At 40.3% G+C, this 20301-nt stretch overlaps 1 protein-coding gene across 1 annotated transcript in view; it reads left to right on the plus strand.

The window, feature by feature from the left end:
• cep295 (centrosomal protein 295) overlaps positions 1-18251 on the plus strand; it is a 188566-nt gene extending 170315 nt beyond the window's left edge. The window contains exons 27-30 of the mRNA XM_060826944.1: positions 3049-3237; positions 3328-3433; positions 11938-12037; positions 17698-18251. Coding sequence (XP_060682927.1) covers positions 3049-3237; positions 3328-3433; positions 11938-12037; positions 17698-17739 — 437 coding nt within the window. The 3' untranslated portion in view covers positions 17740-18251. The remainder of the gene's footprint in view (positions 1-3048; positions 3238-3327; positions 3434-11937; positions 12038-17697) is intronic.
• The last annotated feature ends 2050 nt before the right edge of the window (positions 18252-20301 follow it).

Genomic DNA, 20301 nt, shown 5'->3' on the forward strand with positions numbered 1-20301 from the left:
CATAGGGAATTTCCCATGATGTGCTCTGACTCCAACGGAGTTATCTTAAGAGTATCCAAGGATGAATTCTTCACCTTTTTTTGTCTTCCTCATTTACTTGATACTCCTTGATTGTATCATCTGTAGACATGGTTAAGTCTCACACGTACACCAATGACTAATAACGATGATGATTCAACCTTCAATGTCATTCTCTAAACATTGAATAGAAAACCCAGCAGCACAAACTGTACAGAATGTACTGATTCCATTATCCTCTTCTGTCATGTTTCTATCTAGAAGGACTATTGAAAAATCACTGTGGGCGGCATGGTGGCACAGTGGTTAGCATTGCTGCCTCACAGCGCCAGAGACCCGGGTTCAATTCTTGGCTCAGGCGACTGACTGTGTGGAGTTTGCACGTTCTCCCCGTGTCTGCGTGGGTTTCCTCCGGGTGCTCCGGTTTCCTCCCACAGTCCAAAGATGTGCGGTTCAGGTGAATTGGCCATGCTAAATTGCCCATAGTGTTAGGTAAGGGGTAAGTGTGGGGGTGTGGGTTGGTTGCGCTTCGGCGGGTTGGTGTGGACTTGTTGGGCGGGGGGCCTGTTTCCACACTGTGGGTGATCTGATCTTACTTCACTCCAAGCTAAATATCTACGCTCATATAAATTGTATTTTTAAAAAATAATTCTTTCTCCGATCTCTCACCTCAAGAGGACTTTTCACTAGGTTGGGAAGTTTAAAAGTAGGGTGCATAATGTTTTTAAGATGAAAGGAGAAAGATTTAAAAGGGACGTGAGAGGTAACTTTTTCACAAACAGGGTGATTTGAATGTAGAATAAACTGCCAGAGGAAATGGAAAATGCAGTTATAGTTACAACATTTAGAACAGATTTAGACAGTTACATGAACAGGAAATATTTAGAGGGACATGGGCCAAATGTGGGCAGGTGGATCTGGTTTGCTTTGGGAAACTTGGTCAGCATGGATGAGTTGGACCGAAAGGTTTGTTTCCATGTTGTATGACTCTTATCTAATGTGAAAACCCTTACTGAGCCTTCTGCTTTGATTCAACAATTGCAGTGCTTTCCTACCTAACTTTGTACAGCTGTATTCCTCATCTACAGTATTATCTCTCAGATTAATATTGTGACAATGAGCACTCTTTTCCTAAATGTATAACCCTGCAAATGCATAATTTTTGACTTGAGCCAAAACAATCGTCTCATGCAAATGTATAAAATCTTTGAAATTAATAATCAAACAAATGAACTTACCTGTTTAAATGTATGGACATTTTCACAGAAAATTCCACTTTATGAAGTTGAAGGTGTGTACTGTCTCTTAGAGAGAGTGAATGCTGTTTTGAACTGAGAGCTTGCAAGCATCTCTGTCATATGACTAGATAGTCACAGCCTGAACTAGATAATTGAAAACATGTAACATTTGGCTGTGAAATGAGTTGGTTGGTTACATTCAAATTGTTGTCAAACCAGCAATTAGTTTAAACTATGCCCAAGGATACAAAAACCCAGTCGAGTTTGAATTTATTGTTTTGCCAACATGGAACCAATAAGATGATCCAATGTTGGGGATATAAAAAAAACGCAGGCATTTTGAAAATCGGACAGAGCAACTGCTATCATTGCAGATCCTAGAAATTAGGAAACACTATCTATCAAAGGTATCTTTTCACATGGAATATATTCACAGTAAGAAGAAAGACAGTGACCAAGAGAGATCTTCAGCTGGAAGAAGACATACCGAAGATGACAGCTGCTATGTGGTTTTGAAATTACGTTGATGTCATTTTAATAAGTGTTTTATAGAACAGTATATTGTTATTGAGTTGGAGTCAGGTAATAAGCAGTTTAGAGAAAAGGGGGCTGAGAGTTGTGAATAATTGTTTAATGTTCACTTTTAGAGTATTAGAATAAATTGATGCTTTTTTTAATTGTGGAATTTGGGGAGTTCTTTAACAGATTCTTTAACATTTTAACAGATTACGAGGCGAGATGAGCTTTTCTAGGTGTTTGGTTTAATTAACAGAAGGGTTCACCGCCGTATTGTAGCAGAAGCCACATAGAACACTTGCATTTAACAGTTAATGTGGAGATGCCAGTGTTGGACTGAGGTGGACCAAGTTAAAAATCATATAACACTGTGTTATAATCCGACAGGTTTATTTGGAAGCTTTCAGTGTGCTGCTCCTTCATCAGGTAGTCATGCTACCATAACTATCTGACGAAGGAACAGCGGTCTGAAAGCTCGTGCTTCCAAATAAACCTGTTGGACTGTAACCTGGTATTGTGATTTTTAACTTTCAGTTGAAGCATGGATTATAAGAGCAGGCAGGTTATGCTGGAGCTGTGCAGGACTTTGGTTAGGCTTAAGCTGGAATATTGTGTGCAGTTCTGGCCACTACACTGTAGAAAGGATGTCGTGGCACTGGAGGGGCTGCAGAGGAAATTCATCATGACTGGCTGCCTGTGTTGAGTTTTAGCTACAAAATGAGGCTGTGCAAGTTTTCTTTAGAACAGAGAATGTTGAAGGGGAACCTGATAGAGCTCTATAAAATTGAAGGGTGTGGATGGAAGGTAGTTGTGTCCAATAGTTGGCCAATAACAACGATTCGAGACAAAGAATACTGCAGATGCTGGAATCCAAAGTAGACAAGCAGAGGGCTGGAAGGACACAGCAAGCCAGGCAGCATCAGGAGGTGGAAAAGTTGGTGTTTCAAGTATAATAGCAAGGAGGAACACTATCAAGAACAAGTGGTTCTGGAATGCACTGCCTGGGAGAGTAATCGATACACATAACCTCTCTACCTTTTAATAAGTACTTGGATGAAATGTCATAATGATCAAGGTTATGGATCTGTTGTGGGAATAGAGTAGATTTAGTGTAGTAGCTGTACAAATTTAATTGGCCAAAGGGCTTCTTCTGTACCGTATGATTCTGAATTTTAATAGGCTTTTAAACCACTTTTTTAAAAAAGCTGAATCCCTCTACTAAATTGCTCAGGATATAGTGATGTGTTCATTTTAATATTAAGTTTTTTTTTCCAAGCGATGATATTTCAGTTTGACTCACCTACTAAGATTTTGAATGAAGTGGTTCTGAAGAGAAAACATAAATTTCTTGCAAATTCTAAAAAACGAGTGGAGGATATGAAAAGAAAGGGAAGATCTGGAGAAGTTAACTCTGAACTGCTCAATAGAAAAATTCCTTTGAAACAGGAACAACCCTCTGTGTTTGGTAAGAATTGTTCTGCACATTTTCCATGATTTTGCTGTTAATTGAGTTATATAGATCTAATATCACATTAATTTCCCTCTACTAAATCAGCATCGACATCAGTAGCAGCTTACTTGAAGATGGTGGGGGAAGTGAAAGTCTCTACTCCTGAAGATAGAAAAGCTGCTGAACTAGAGATGCGCGAAAGAACATTCCGGTATGGTAGAAGTAGTTGCAGAATTTCTGGTTAAACTCCATGATGTTCTAGTTTTCTAAAAAATATTTTTTAAACAACTTAAAAAGTGGCACAGCAACTGTGACTTTTAAGATTACATGTTGAAGTTTACTCTGATCCAGAAACCTAAAACATAGGAATTAGGAGTAGGCCATTTGGCCATCGAGCCTGCTCTACCATGTGGCATGGTCATGGCTGTTCCTCAATCTCAGCGTCATACTTCATATTCTCCTTGTACACCTTTTGACGTGTTTAGTTCCTATTCCTTAAATTTTCCCAGTGACTTCATTTCCGCAGCCTTATTTGGTACTGAATTCCACAGATTTGCCACCCTCTGAGTGAAGAAATCTGTTCACTTAACAGTCCTTAATAGCCTATCCTGTTTCTTGAGAGAGTTCTATTTGTTCAGAACACCCAGCCAAGGGAAACGTTATCCCTATATGCATTATGTCCAGACGACTGGAGTTATTCACATTTCGCCCCTCATTTTTCTAAACTTCAGTGAATACACGCTTAGTCGACCTTTTTTTTTATTATGATGATCCTGCCATTCAAGGTTCAGTCTAGTGAATCTTTGTCGCTATCCTTCTATGGCATAATATTAGTTTGCTGGCTCAATTTGTGTTTTGTCTGCAACCATCTTGTGTCCTTGCAACATACTTTCCTTCCTGTCTTTCTGTTTTGAATTAAGCTACCATTCCTTTGCTCCCCTCATGTAATTCATTGATGTAAACTGTACAAGATGTAGGCACCAGTAAAGACCTTGCGCAATTCCACTCAACACATCCTACCAATCAGACAAAGATCCATTTATACATACTGTTTTCTGCCAGCAAACCACCTTCTAGCCATGCTGAAATATTACCATATACTTCAAGAGTGTATTTGTTTTACAATAACTTCTGATATGGCTTTATACCAAGTGTCCTCTGGAAAACAAAGTATGAGACTGCCCTATATTCACAGCAAATATTTCTTCAAAGAACCAAATAAATTTGTTAATTTCCCTTTGATGATACAATGTTTGTTTTTCTAAGTGACCGGTTATAATCTTTTTAATAATTTCTAACATCTTCCCCATAATGGACATTGAGTCGCCAATAGTTTTCTGTTTCCTCCCCCCTTGAATAGAAAGATTATATTTGCTACTTTCCAATGTGATGAAACCTTTCCTGAATCGAGCAATTTTTGGGAAATTAACATCAATGCATCATTAAAACCTCTTTTCAGACCTGCGGATAGTGTCCACCTAGGCCTGGAGATATTCAGCTGTTTTTACATTTCTGCGTAGCTGTTTCTCATACTTATTTATTTGTTTTGGTTAACCTTTTAGTCAGTCCCTGCTGTTGTTTATATTCTGACCAATCATTTGACCTGTACCTCACCTTTGCCTAGTTATATGCTTTTCCCTTAATTTTGATACTTTCTGTAACTACTACAGTTCACCATAGATGATGCTCCTCCCTGTAGAATGTTTTTAGCAAACTTATTAAAAATTTATCTTGGTACCTAATACTATCCTTTTTTTGTTGGATGTGGCTAGGCTACCTTTCCTGTTGAGTTTTTGCAATGCGCACATTTTATTCTGTAAATATTAGCCATTGCCTGTCCATCATTATATCTTTTCAATGAAGTTACCGAATCAGTCAGTGTCAACTCTCTCCTCATACCTTTGTAAATTTGACTGTGATAATGGTTGCTTTTCCCCTAAGGACACTGTACAATGAGATGACTAACTAACCTCTCGTTGCAAAACAACTAAGTCCATATTAGAATGTTCATTCAAAGCACTTTTTTTAACAAAACTTCATACGCACTTTAGGAAGTCATCTACCACAGTATTATTGCTAATATAGTTTGTAAGATCTATATGTAAATCCATTCTTACTGTATCACTCTTGTTGCACATTTGCCTAACTGCCAGTTTAACTGCCGCAATCTTTACGTTACTGTCTTAGAAAATGAGGCCTGTAGAAAATTCCCACCAATGTTTTCTTTGACTTGTTGTTTCATAGTTCCATCCAGACTGATTTTGAGTCAGTACCTTTTATCTATTGCACTAATTTCAATGCAATGGGAATAGCCAGTGACAAAATCTGAAGTGTGACCAGATGTAATTTCAATGTTCATAGGGAAGTCAATAACAAATTGCATTCCCATAGCATCATGAATGTAGTAAAAATATGTGAAGAATTTCTGAAGTGCATTATTGAACAAAATTTGATAGGTCTTGAGAGAACTTCAGTCAGGTGGCTAAAAGCTTGGTCAAAGATGAAGGTTTTATTAACCACTTTAACGAAGAAGGCAGACATAGAGGGTCAGCCATGATGTGGAGGTGCCAGTGTTGGACTGGAGTGGACAAAGTTAAAAATCACACAATACCAGGTAATAGTCCAACAGGTTTATTTGAAAGCACTATTTAAGAAAGGTGGTAAGGACAAGCCAAGGAACTATAGACTGGTGCTCTTGACATCGGTGGTGGGTGAACTGTTGGAGGGAATCTTGAGGGACAGGATGTACATGTATTTGGAAAGGCCAGGATTGATTAGGCTTAGCCAGCATGGCTTTGTGCGTGGGAAATCATGTCCCACAAATTTGAGTGAGTTTTTTTTTGAAGTAACAAAGAGGATTGATGAGGGCAGAGTAGTAGACGTGATCTGTATAGACTTCAGTAAGGCATTCGACAGGATTCCCTATGGGAGACTAGTTAGCAAGGTTAGATCTCATGGAATACAGGGAGAACTAGCCATTTGGATACAGAACTCGCTCAAAGGTAGAACACAGAGGGTGATGGTAGAGGGTTGTTTTTCAGACTGGAGGCTGTGGCCAGTGGAGAGCCACAAGGATCGGTGCTGGATCCACTACATTTTGTTATTTATATAAATGATTTGGATGTGAACATAAGAGGTACAGTTAATAAGTTTGCAGGTAACACCAAAATTGGAGGTGTAGTGGACAGTGAAGAAGTTTCCTCAGTTTACAACGGGATCTTGATCAGATGGGCCAAACGGCTGAGAAGTGGCAGATGGAGTTTAATTCCAGATAAATGCAAGGTGCTGCATTTTGGAAAAGCAAATCTTAGCAGGACTTATACACTTATTGGTAAGGTCCTAGGGAGTGTTGCTGAACAAAGAGACCTTGGAGTGCAGGTTCTTGGCTCCTTGAAAGTAGAGTCATACGTAGATAGCATAGTGAAAAGGCGTATTCCTGGAAAAACACAGATCAGGTATCATCCGAGGAGCAGGAGAATCGACATTTTTAAACCGGAGCCCTTCATCAGGTATCCTCCAGCCTGAAATGTCAATTCTCCTGCCCCTCGACTGCTGCCTGACCTGCTGTACTTTTCCAGCAACACGCTTTCGACTCTGGTCTCCAGCATCTGCAGATCTCACTTTCTCCATAGTGAAGAAGGCATTTGGTATGTTTTCCTTTTATTGGTCAGATATTGAGTACCGGAGTTGGGTGGTCATGTTGCAGCTGTACAGGACATTGGTTAGGCCACTTTTGCATGCAGTTCTGGTCTCCTTCGTATCGGAAGGATGTTGTGAAACTTGAAAGGGTTCAGAAACTGTGTTGCCAGGGTAGGAGGATTTGAGCTATAGGGGGAGGTTGAATAGGCTGTGACTATTTTCCATGGAGCATCAGAGGCTGAGGGGTGACCTTTTATAGAGGTTTGTAGAATCAGGAGGAGCATGGATAAGGTAAATAGACACGGTCTTTTCCCTGTGGTGGGGGAAGAGTCCAGAACTAGAGGGCATAGGTTTATGGTGAGGGGGGAAAGAGATAATAGAGACCTAAGGGGCAACCTTTTCACGCAGAGGGTGATGCATGTATGAATGGGCTGCAAGAAGAAATGGTGAAGGCTGGTACGGCATCTGGATGAGTATATAAATTGGAAGAGTTTGGAGGGATATGGGGCAGATGGGACTAGATTGTGTTGGGATATCTGGTCAGCCTGGATGTGTTGAACCAAAAGGTCTGTTTCTGTGCTGTACATCTCTATGACTCTGAGTAGCTTTTGGAGCGCTGCTCCTTCATCAGGTAGCTGTGGAGCAGGATCATAAGACATAGAATTTATAGCAAAAGGTTACAATGTCACAATTAAAATAATATATTCAACAAACCTAGATTGCTATTAAGTCTTTCATCTTTTAGAATGGGTTGCAGGTTTTGGTTCGTTAATATATAAATCCTAGAACTTCTTTTAAGTCGCATTCTTGAGATAACTTAAGGCTTTATTTAAAAAAATAGTGACACCTCAGCTCAGACAATGTATTAAAGGTGTGAGATTAAGAGTCTGTCTGTATCCCAGTTTTGAGTTAAGCACTTCTGCCCGAAATGTCGATTCTCCTGCTCTTCAGATACTGTCTGACTGGCTGTGCTTTTCCACTACCACACTCTCGACTCTGACCTTCAGTATCTGCAGTCCTCACTTTTTACTGCTTTTTAAAAAAGCATGTAATCTGCAGGCAGTCAATCCATGTAATATTTTATAAATTCCTATTTTGGAAATAGAACTAGTCTAACTCAAATTGGGATATAGACAGACTCTACCTCACATCTTTAATGCATTTTCTGAGTTGAGCTGTCACCATTTTTTGATAAAACCTTAAGTTATCTCGAGAATGTGACTGAAAAGAAGTTCTGGAATTTACATATGAATGAACCGAAACCTTCAACGCATTGCAAAAGATGATACATTTAACGGCAATCTGGGTTTGTTCAATGAATCGTTTGTAAGTTTTGCTATAAATTCTGTATCTTATGATCTTGCTCCAGATGAAGGAACAGCACTCCGAAAGCTAGTGCTTCCAAATAAATCTGTTGGACTAGAACCTGGTGTTGTGTGATTTTTTTTTAATATAGAGAGTGAGGTATGTAAGTTAGCTCATTGAGCTGGAAGGTTTGTTTTTAGACGTTTCATCACCACACGATAACATCATCAGTGGGTGTCTCCAGTGAAGCACTTGTGGTATCTCCTGCCTCTCTCTTAATAGTTTAAGGTGGGTGATGTCGTTTCCTGCTTGTTTGTCCAATATAGTGTTTTTTTTTACAGTTCTTGCATGGTATTTTGTAAATAATGTTAGTTTTGCTGCTAGTATCTAATGGATCCTTTTAGGTTCATTAGTTGCTGTTTAAGAGTGTTGGTAGGTTTGAGGGTTGTTATGATGCCAAAGCATCCGAGTCTTCTGGAAGTCATTTCTAATATGCCTTTGATGTAAGGTAATGTGTCTATAAGTTTTAGTTGTGTCTGCTTGTTTGGGTTTATTTCTTGCCACCAAGATACATGAACACCAACTAGCCACCAAAAGATATGACCCACTATCACTAGTTTCCATACATGCAGATAAAGAAGGACTCTACTTTAACTGGGACAACACACACATTCTATAACAGATGAAGCAAATACACGCATGAGAATTCTTAAAGGCATGGCATTCTAACCAGAACTCCATCAATACACAACGACTTAGATCCCATCTACCTTCCCTTGAAATAAAGAATCGGAAATGACATCACACACCTTAAGAAACCAAGACCTATAAATAGAGAGGTGGGACATGCATACGTTAACCCGTCATTTTGTTACTACCTCGCTCTCTTGCAACCTAGGATGCAAGCAATCCAGACTAGATGTCTTATCTGTTTTCAACTTGACTGGCTTTTCCAGTACATCTTTCCTATTAATTTTCACCTCATCAATTCTTTTTTCTTTTTTAATATTTTTATCAGCATCCTGTTCCTTTGTAAACACAAGAATAAGTATTTAAGTGTGCCAGCCTTGCCTTCTGGCTCTAAGCATGTATTGTCCCCTTAGACATATATTGGCCCCTATTAGATGCCACTATAAATTTTAACTCACTTACTATTTACATGCCTTTGAAAGATGTTTGGATTCCTCTTTTTATGTTAAAACTAGTATGTTCTCCTCTCCTCTGTTTGCATATCATATTTTCCTCTTCACCTCTCCTCCAAACTTAATTTATTTAGCTTGATTTTCTCTTGAAGAATTCATCTGATGCGCATAATGCACTTTAGTTTTTGGTTTCGTCAAATCCACTATCTCCCTCAACCAAAGTCAGACTTCTTTCATAACTTGCTTTTCCCTTTGGAATATACTTAGTCTGCCTTTTCCCTGTCAATTTGTTTCCTGGTAAAATCTGCTTTCATCCCATTTGAAGTTAGCCTTTTCCAACTTAGACATTCTTAACGACTTAGATTTGCAGAATGAATGTTGTTACCCACACATTTCCCTACAGACGCTTCATTCACTTGGCCCAACCTACTCCTCTACACTAGATCCGGCAATGTGCCTTTTCTGTTTGGATCAAGAATGTGCATATGAAGGTGCTGTCCTGAATATATTTCATTCTCCCAATTGATGCTTAAGTAATTAAAGTCCACTGGCAGCACCACTGTGTAATTGTTGCATGTCTGATTTTCCTGCAGGTTTGCCAATATTTTTCACTCTATTTGGAGGCCTATAGAATATCCCTAATTAAAATACAATGGTGTCCTCTCAAATTCCTTCTGAAACTCCAATGGTATGAAGTCAGGATGTGTGCTCACCCTGACCTTATTCACCATCATTAGTATGCTGTGGCCAGTGTCCTTCTAGACCTTTTTAAGGAGAGGATTCACATATACTTCTGGACTGATGGAGGTCTTTCCAGCTTCACACAGCGACATAGAAAAACGCAAGCATTAACATGTTTTTGCCGATTACTGCTCTCCCAGTCTAACGTGCTTTACAAGGTGACACACCATTTAGAACTAAAGCAGTTTTATGAAAACTGAATTCCCACATCATGCTGCACTCCAAGAAAATTATAGACCACTAACTATTGTCCTCAAGGGAACAAAGTTGAACGTTGTCAACTAATCTTAGGGAGTTTTTGTTTGGGGGGGGGTGTTATCTCACTTGATGCTCCCTTGGACAAGGAAATGAACAATAGCTTACTAAAGCAAACAGCACATTTTGAAGATGTTAGAAGCGTGCTTGGAACATCCATGTCTTCAGAGCACAAACTATACGAAGCCGTACTTCTCATTACCCTTCTGTGTTTTGTTGCGGTTGGATCCTGTACCATCAATATCACTTGAGAGTATTGCTTCTGCAGAATCTTCAGTATTTGCAGGCAGTACTGTAATGAAATCATTGAAGTCTAAGAAACAGCCAACATTCCCGCCACCTGGGCAGTCATCATGGAGAGTGTTAGGTGGTCAACTTGCCCAGATGGGTGACAGTTGCCAGATCCAAGATAATGTTTTATAGGGAGCTCATCTCCTAGTATATAGCTTTCTCTGTATAGCAGATATTTCCAGGAAGACCTTATCCACTAGTCTTTTAGTTTTGTGAACTGTAAAAGCTGCAGGATACAGGAGTGAGCAATTCCAGAATATTGATGTCTGAGCTCTGTTAGTAATTACTGATTGAAACTTACCTACTTTTTAGACTTACTTGAGCTGTTGGAAGTCTAAATGTAGAACCTTGATACCTTCTCTGTTTAGTACCTTTGTATACCAGTGTAGCAAGGATGTAACACACATTGAGGGTTCACAATAATAGCTACTGAAGCATTTGTTTGTTCATCTGACTTTACAACATCTATAATGGTGGCATTACCCTTACCAAAGGTATCATTTCACCCAGAGGTTTCCTTTACTCAGTACTGATTTGAGTAGTATAAACCATGAAGAATCCCTCCCTTCCTACTCTTCTAGATGGCTATCTACTGTCCTGAACACACTCTTGCTCTGAGATGACCATTTCCTGGAATGTACATTTCCAGAAGTTCAACACTCCCTGATGCTTCATTGTGATTGCATCTTCCTCTCAACCTTGGAGGTATTTTAAGCGACTTGTTCAGAGATGTTATGACATACCTCTGGAGCAGGTAGGACTTGAACCTGGATCTCCTGGCTCAGCGGTAGGGACGTTACCACTGCACCCCAAGAGTTCCTCCCTCAATTTAGGCTTTATTCACACAAACTGCATCCAAGTAATAAATTGTCATTATGTGACTGAGAATTGAACCTGGGCCATAGCAGTGGGAACGCACAATCCTAACCATTAGACCATCATGGAAAGCCCCCACCCCCCCCCTCCCCCCCACCTTAATCTTTGGAAATTCTGAACCTGAACGGAATCACCTGGAGACATTTGTACACAAAATACCCCAAACCATGTTGTACACATGTTCATAATCCATGACCCATCTGATTTTGTTGCCATTTATAGATTGCCATTCAACACCTTTGTTTGAACTACTGATTTTAACTCAAGGCTCTGGGGCTACTCTGTGCTCATCCTTTCATTAATTTCCTTGGTAATTATTTTTGATATTTTGACATGTTAAGACACACTTCTGGGACAGGTGGGACATGAACTAAGATGTTCTGGCTCAGAGGTAGGGACATCAGCACAATGCCACAAGGACGCTTCATTAATCCCCTTGTATAACCATAATGTTTGCTCTTTGCAGTCTCTACAGCCAACTTGATGAGGTTAAAACCAGGAAAAAAGAGGTGACCAGACAACTAGAGTGCACAAGAAATCGTGAAAAAGCAAAAGAATTCCAAAAGGTATATGCTTAATCTGTTTATCTCTGCATTTGTGGGTAATAACGTTGGAAGAAAAAGGATAATCCACCTGTTGCTTTCTTCTCCTTTCAAACACCTCATTTTGTAATTGTTAAAGATCAGTGACAAGTTTGTTATCCTTTTCTTTGAGTAGCTGTCATACTAATGTAGAGATTGTTATTGTTTTCCTTTTTTCACTAATCAAATCATTTCTAATCATCAAAAATAACAGGGCTGTAGCATGCAGTATCGGCACAGATCAAAACTGGTTTGCATTCAGCTTTAAGACAGAGATTCCTGATTAGTGAGGAGAACAAGGGTTACTGGGAATAGTATTTTTAAAAAAACCATCAGCTGTGATCATATGGTGGAACAGACTTGAGCTGAATGGCCTAATTCTTCCATATTTTAGTTTTACGGATGTTCAATGCTAAATATACCAAATTAATATTAGGACTAATGTCTGTGCTTAATCTAGAGGATTGTCCACTACCTAACAGAGCAGGGTCTAAGCATTGAATGGCCTACTCCTGTCCTTATTTCAATAATATTAATTTTGAGATGTTGTGGCTGTAATGTTGAGGCAGGAATGGTTGCTAGATGTTCCAGGGTTTAGAGCTTTTAAAAAGAACAGGGAGGGTGGAAAAAGAGAAGGGGGTGCAACATTGCTAATCAGAGTGTGCATCACAGCTACAGAAAATAAGGTTGTTGAGGAAGATTTGTCTACTGAGTCAGTATGGGTGGAAGTTAGGAACAGCAAGGGAGCAGCCACTTCATGGGGGGCTTTCTACAGACCCTCTAATAGCAGTAGGGAGATTGAAGAATTCATAGGCCGGCATATTTTGGAAAAATGCAGACGTAGCAGGGTTGTTGTTATTGATTATTTCAACTTTGCCAATATCGACTGGAACCTCCTTAGAGCAGATGGTTTAGATGGAGCCATTTTTGTCAGGTGTGTTCAGGGGGGTTTCCTTATTCAGTATGTAAATAGGCTGACGAGGGGAGAGGCCATTTTGGATTTGGTCCTCGGCAATGAGCCAGGACAGGTCTCCGATCTCGCGGTGGAGAACACTTTGGTGACAGTGATCACAACTGCCTCACATTTTCCATAGCCTTGGAGAGGGAAAGTAGCATTTATCAAGGGAAGATATTTAATTGGGGAAAAAGAAATTATGACACTATTAGACAGGAGTTGGGAAGTAGAGACTGGGAGCAATTGTTCCACAGAAAAGGCACAGCAAACATGGAGACTGTTTAAGGAGCAATTGTTGTGAGTGATGCACAAATTTATTCCTTTCAGACAGGTAAGAAGGGGTAAAATTAAGGAACCTTGGATGACAAGAACAGAGGAGCTTCTTGTCAAAAGGACGAAGGCAACTCGCGTAAGATGGAAGAAGCAAGGATCTAGCACAACTTTAGAGGATTACAGGCTTGCTAGAAAGGAGCTCAGAAATGGACTGAGGAGAGCCAGGAGGGGACACAAAAGTGTCTTGGCAAGAAGGATTAGGGAGAACCCAAAGGCATTTTACTCATACGTGAGGAACAAGAGAATGATCAGGAAGATGATAGGGTCGATCAGGGATAGCGTAGGGAACTTGTGCATGGAGTCTAATTGATAGGGGAAACCCGAAATGACTTTGTTGCTTTGGTTTTCATTAAGGAAAGGGACCTTGTTGTGAACGAGAAGCTGGTTTGAACAGATCAAGATTGATTAAGTTGATGTGATGGAAATTTTGGCAGACATTAAGATTGATAAGTTCCAAGGGCCAGACCAGATTTTTCCTAGGCTGCTTCGGGAATTGACAAAGGAAGTTGCTAAGCCGTTGGCGAAGATCTTTGCTTTTTCACTCTTCATGGGAGTCGTACCGGAGGATTGGAGGGAGGTGAATGTTATTCCTCTTTTCAAGAAGGGGAAATAGGAATATCCCTTGCAATTACAGACCAGTCAGTCTTACACCTGTGGTCAGCAAGGTTTTGGAAAGAATTCTGAAGGATAGGATTTATGACTATTTGGAAAATCGTAGAGTGATTAAAGGCAGTCAGCATGGCTTTGTGAGGGGCAGGTCATGCATCATATATCTTACTGAGTTCTTTGAGGAGGTGATGAGACAGGTCGACGAAGGTCAGGTAGTGGATGTGGTATATGTGGATTTCAAGGCATTTGATAAGGTTGCCCATGGTAGGCTCATTCATAAAGTCTGGAGGTATGGGATACAGGGAGATTTGGGCTATCTGAATTCAGAATTGGTTGGCTGGCAGAAGGCCGAGAGTGTTGTAGATGGAATGTATTCTGCCTGGAGGTCAGTGGTGTCTTGCAGGGCTCTGTTCTTGGGCCTCTGCTCTTTATAGTTTTTATAAATGAGTTGGATGAAGAGGTTTTGGGGTGGGTTAATAAATTTGCAGATAAACAAAGGTTGGAGGGCTGTTGCAGGCTGCAGCGCGACAGACAGGGTACAAAGCTGGCTGAGAAATGGCAAATGGAGTTCAACCTGGATAAATGCAAAGTGATGCATTTTGGAAGGTCAAACTCAAATGCTGAATATACATTAAAGACAAGATTCTTGGCAGTGTGGAGGGACAGAGGGATCTTGGTGTTCAAGTACAGGGAGATACAGTTTAAAAGCCACAAGGTTTCCAAAACTCTACAAGACCCTGGTGAGACCACACTTATAAAAGTGTGACCAGAACTGGACATAATATTCTAAGAAAGATGCACAGGCTTTGGAGAGGGTGCAAAGAAGGTGCAGCTTGGACTGGAGGGCTTGCCTTTTGAAGATAGGTTGACTAAGTTCTGACTTTTCTCTCTGGAGAGGAGGAGGAAGAGAGGTGAACTGATTGAGGTATACAAGGTAGTGAGAGAAATGGATAGAGTCAATAGCCAGAGATATTTCCCCCAGTGCAAGAGTGACTGGCACGAGGGGTTATAGTTTTAAGATATTAAGAGAAATATATAGAGGGGATGTCAGAGGAAGGTTCTTTACGCAAAGAGTTGTGAACGCATTGAATGGAAGCAGACTCGTTCGGGACATTTAAGCGACTGCTGGACATACATGGGCAGCAGTGAATTGAGGGGTGCTTAGGTTAAGTTATTTTATTTTACATTAGGATTAATCCTTGGCCTGTTCTGTGCTGTGTGTTTCTATGTTCAATGTTCTATAATTCAGGAGCGAGCACCTATTAAAGGAACCCTTGGTGGAATTAACCAGAGTACAAAAACAAATTCCTGGAGAAACTCAACAGCTCCCTGAGCATCTGTGGAGAGAAAGCAGAGTTAATGTTAAGACTTCGGTGACCCTTCAGAGTTCTAAAGGAGGGTACAGGACCTGAACGTCAATAGTCTGGTGGTAGTCAATAAAAAAACATTATTATTTGGGTTTCTTGTGAAGCCAGCAAGAGAGAGTGTGTTCCATTATCTTTATGTGGACTACAGTTAACAGCCAATTCAATTCCATTCTCCCAAAGCCTACTGATCGTAGTTAACTGGAGATGGAAATGTGACCAGTGACCAGAATGATCCCAGGAATGAAGAGTTTGTCATATGAAAAGTGGTTGAGGACTCTGGGTCTGTAGTTTGATGGAGTTTAAGAATGAGGGGGGTGTCAACCTCTTGGAGAGGTAGAGACCATGCTTCCACATGTTTGGGTGCTGTGTTATAGGAAAGATTGGAGCGTGATAGAGCTGTACAGCAAGCTCATCCATTCCAACCAGATATCCTAAATTAATCTAGTCCCGTTTACCAGCATTTGGCCCATATTCCTCTGAAACCCTTTCTTTTCATACATCCATCCAGATGCTGTTTAAATGTTGCATTGTACCAGCCTCCACTGCTTCCTCTGGCAGCTCATTCCATACACATACTACTCCCAGGTGAAAACTTTGCCCCTTAGGACCCTTTCAAGGTGATAGGGGAAGGATTTAACCCAATGATTTCTAGTTTTGGAGTGCACCCCACCCCAATCCCACCGCCAAGAAAATCACCTCAGCTACTTACCCTATCCATAGCTGTCATGATCTTATAAACCTCTATAAGGAAACCCTTCAGCCTCTGACGCTCCAGAAAAAATAGCCCCAGGCTATTCAGTCTCACTGTAGGCCCCTCCAACCTGGTCACATCCTTGTAAATCTTGTCTGAACCCTTTCAAGTTTCACAACATCCTTCCTATAGCAGGGAGACCACAATAGCATGCAGTATTCCAAAAGTGGCCTCATCAATGTCCTCTACAGTTGCAACATGACCTTCCAATTCCTACACAATGCACTGACCAATAAAGGTAAGCAACCTTCATTCTCATGACGACGTGGGATTCCACTTTCAAGGAACCTGCATTCCAAGGTCTCTTTGTCCAGCAATACTCCCAAGTACCTACCCTGATTGGCCTTTCCAAAATGCAATAACTCACATTTGTCTAAATGCAGCAGTGGGTGGCATGGTGGCACAGTGATTAGCACTACTGCCTCACAGCGCCAGAGACCCAGGTTCAGTTCCCCACCTCAGACGACCGACTGCGTGGAGTTTGCACATTCTCCCCGTGTCTGCTTGGGCACCCTCCAGGTTTCCTCCCATAGTCCAAAGATGTGCATGTCAGGTGAATTGGCCGTAGTATTAGGTAAGAGGTAAATGTAGGGGTATGGATGGGTTGCTCTTCAGGTGGTCGGTGTGGACTTGTTGGGCCAAAGGGCCTGTTTCCACACTGTAAGTAATCTAATCTAATCTAAACACCTGCTCGTGCTTGACACAGGAGTCCCATTGTATTCTGAGGTAACTTCTTTGCTGTTCACTACACCTCCAATTTTGGTGTCATCTGCAAACTTAGTAACTATTCCTTTTATGTTCATATTCAAATTATTTATATGAATGACAAAATGCAGTGGACCCAGCTCCAATTATTGTGACACACTTCTAGTCACAGGCCTCCAGTCTGAAAAGCAACCCTCTACCACCACCCTCTGTCTCCTACATTTTAAGCAAGTTCCGTATCTAAATTGCTAGTTCTCCCTATATTTCATGTGATCTAACCTTAATAACCAGCATGAGAAATCTTGTCGAACACTTTGCTGAAGTCTGTATGTTCACGTCACGCTCTGCCCTCCTCGAATCCTTTTTGTCACTTCTTCAAAAAAAAACTCAATAAAGTTAGTGTAATGTTGAAGAATTTTACAAAATTAGTTCTAGAGGTGGGAATCTTTGAAAATAGGAAGGAGTTGGGATAGTTCTCCTTGGAGAAAAGAAAGCTAAGAGAAGGTATGATCTAAGTTTTTAAAATTGAACAGTTTGGATAGCATAGGTGAGGAGAAGCTGTTCCAGTAAAAGGAACTAGAACAAGGGGGTATAGATTTGAAGTGATCTGCAAAAGAAGCAAGAAAAGATGTTCTGGGGAAAGGGTCACCGGACCTGAAACGTTAACTCTAATTTCTCTCCACTGATGCTGCCAGACTTGCTGAGTTTTCCAGCAATTTCTGTTTTGTGTGTTCTGTAAGACTTCTGTTTTTTCCGACAGATGCATCTTTTGGTAAAAGTAAAGTGGAATGGAAAGGACATGTATGGTACAGATTTAGCATATGGTAGAATATGCTTGCTAGCTATTCAATGTGCATTCACTGATTTCTCACAAGTTTTTAAGCTTGTACATGAATCTACTGAAAATTGTTTCTATTTCCCTCAGAAAACTTTGGAAAAACTGAGAGCTATGAAAACACGTCGGTGATGCTCTACAGTCAGAATCAATCAAGACAGCTACAACTTGTATCTATGTTCATACCTGTGTTAATATATAAATCTCTTCAATCTGCTTTAATATCAGTAAATCATAGGTACCTTATTTGTAATTTTATCTTTTAAGATGCATCTTAAGAAATTGCATCTGAATGGTGACTAGAATTGGTTTCTTTTTGTAAACTTTATATTTGGGGTTTATGTATAGTGAGAATTTACACACTACATTTCATCCAGTTACTTTCTAGACTTTTGTATAAATTTGAAATATTGCTTTATATAAATTGGGAAATTGATTTATTCTGTTGAATTACTCATTCGTGATTCCTTTTTTTGTTCGTCAGTAGCACATCCACAACATTAGTTTTGTACGTGGAAGTTTCCCATTGTATCAAGTATTGCTTAGCATTGCTGTGAAATAAACAGGAAACATTGTGCATAATATCAAATGCTACATTTTATGTAAATCTGTACAGTGTGTCCAAGTGTACTAATTCTTGGATAAGTACCGCAAATTAAAAGATTACAAAATCTGTTGGACTACCTGACTCTTGGAGATTAATTGATAGTTTACAAAATCAAATCAATGGTTCTAGTTTAAAGTCTTTTTGATTGCACTTACTGTCATTTGGCAAAATGCCTGATGGTAGACAAGCCCTCTCCTGGACTTAGAGGACTGATTGGGAGATCACGTGGGGAGTACATTTCAGAAAAGTGGCCAAGTTGCATTTGTTTGGATATTATTGCTGGACTGATGAGCCACGGACCCAGCCTAATGCTCTGGGCCAAGAGGATGAATCCCACCACAACAAATAGTGACATTGAGTTCTACAAATTTAGATTTTTTTTTCAATATTTAAAATGGTTAACAAGTAAAACCAGATTTACTGCTCCAGTAATTGTTTTCTTTTCCCAAACAAAGACAATACAGTCCTGATATGGCAGTGGAATTAGGCTATTCAGCTGAACAATTCTGCTCTGCCATTTGATTATGGCTGATGTATTTCTCGATGCCATTCTACTGCCTTCTCCCTGTAACCCTTGATCCCCTCACTAATCCCCTCTCTGTCTGAAAAACATTCAACGACTTGGCCTCCACAGCCTTCTGGAGCAATGAGTTCCACGAATTCACTACCCTCTGGCTGAAGAAATTCTTCTCAGTTCAAAAGGGTCATCTCTTCACTCTGAGGTTGTACCATCAGATCCTAGTTTTTCCTACTGGTGGGAACATCTCCCTATCCAGTCTCTGTATTCTGGACGTTTCAACAAGATTCCTCCCCCTTCCTTCTAAACTCCATTGCGTACGGACCCAGAGCCCTTACCTGCTCCTCATATCTCTGGGGTCAGTCTTCTGGATCCCCTCCCAGGCCTTCCTTTACATGGCCCAAAACTGCTCTCAATGACCTGAGCCTTCTACAGCCTCAGAAGTAGAATCCCAGCTCTTGTAGTGTAGCCCTCTCAAAACGAATGCTTATATTGCACCTGTAATAAAGGACAAAGGAAGATGGTAGTAAAGGCCATGAGGAAGACTGAGATCCCAGTACTCCGTAGAACTAATGACAAAGAACTATCCTGCACCGTGTACACACTATTATCAATGCAGTGCTTTGGAAAATAAAATAGCTTTGCTCCTAAAACAAATAAAACCTAATCTTTAGTGTGGGTAAAGGGATAATAGTTATCCTAATGTCACCAGCCCATTCACTAAAAAGACTAAAAGTGTAATCTATCAACCCGAAGTACGGTACATCAAGTATTGGAGTCAAGTGTTTGTCAGGTGATGGTGCTTGCCAGGCTGCAGCAGCCTTTGAGAAGATGGGCCAGAAGAGGAAGACGACCTAGGTAAGTGTTCGCTAACATTTAACTTTAATCAGTGGTATAAGTGAATTATCTCAATTGTCACCGATAATATACACTTTTGTCTCAAATTTTACCACATTTAATCTGCTACTTAAGGAGTCAACTGCCTATAATGAACCAGTGATTCTAAATCCCAAAGTCTAACAACCTACCCATCCAGCTACTTGCTGCTTGCTTAATCCACTTTTTCTGACTTTGCTATGACTTGCATTTGTTTATATAATTGCATCTTCTGTAGAGAGCAAACTCCATTGAAATTAACCCAAATCTTTGGCTTGTGATTTTAAAAGGAAGTACATACACTTTTATTTGGGCAGAAGGATGTGAGGAAATACAGAATAAGTTTGCAAGCTACAGATATAGAATGGGCCAATGGATCTGACTGGATTGCTCTAGAAAGAAACAGCATGGATTAAATGGGTTAAATAGCCTCCTATGATGCCAAGAAATCTGCCTCTTTTCTCAACAGTTTCCTGAAGCTTCTGTAATTTTTAACTGAAACTTTCAAATTATTTTCCTGTAGTTTCCCACCCACATCCAGAATCCCACCTGGCTTGAACCCATACAGCACAAAGCTGCACCTCAGCAGAAATGAGAGGAAGTACATCTACATGCAGATTGTTTGCGTGGGAATGGGAAGGGTCCTTCCCTGTTCTTCCACCTTCTCCCATTTCACTTGCTTTAAATCCTATTA

Source organism: Hemiscyllium ocellatum, chromosome 6 (genome assembly GCF_020745735.1).
Source record: "Hemiscyllium ocellatum isolate sHemOce1 chromosome 6, sHemOce1.pat.X.cur, whole genome shotgun sequence".
Taxonomy (NCBI): Eukaryota; Metazoa; Chordata; class Chondrichthyes; order Orectolobiformes; family Hemiscylliidae; genus Hemiscyllium; species Hemiscyllium ocellatum.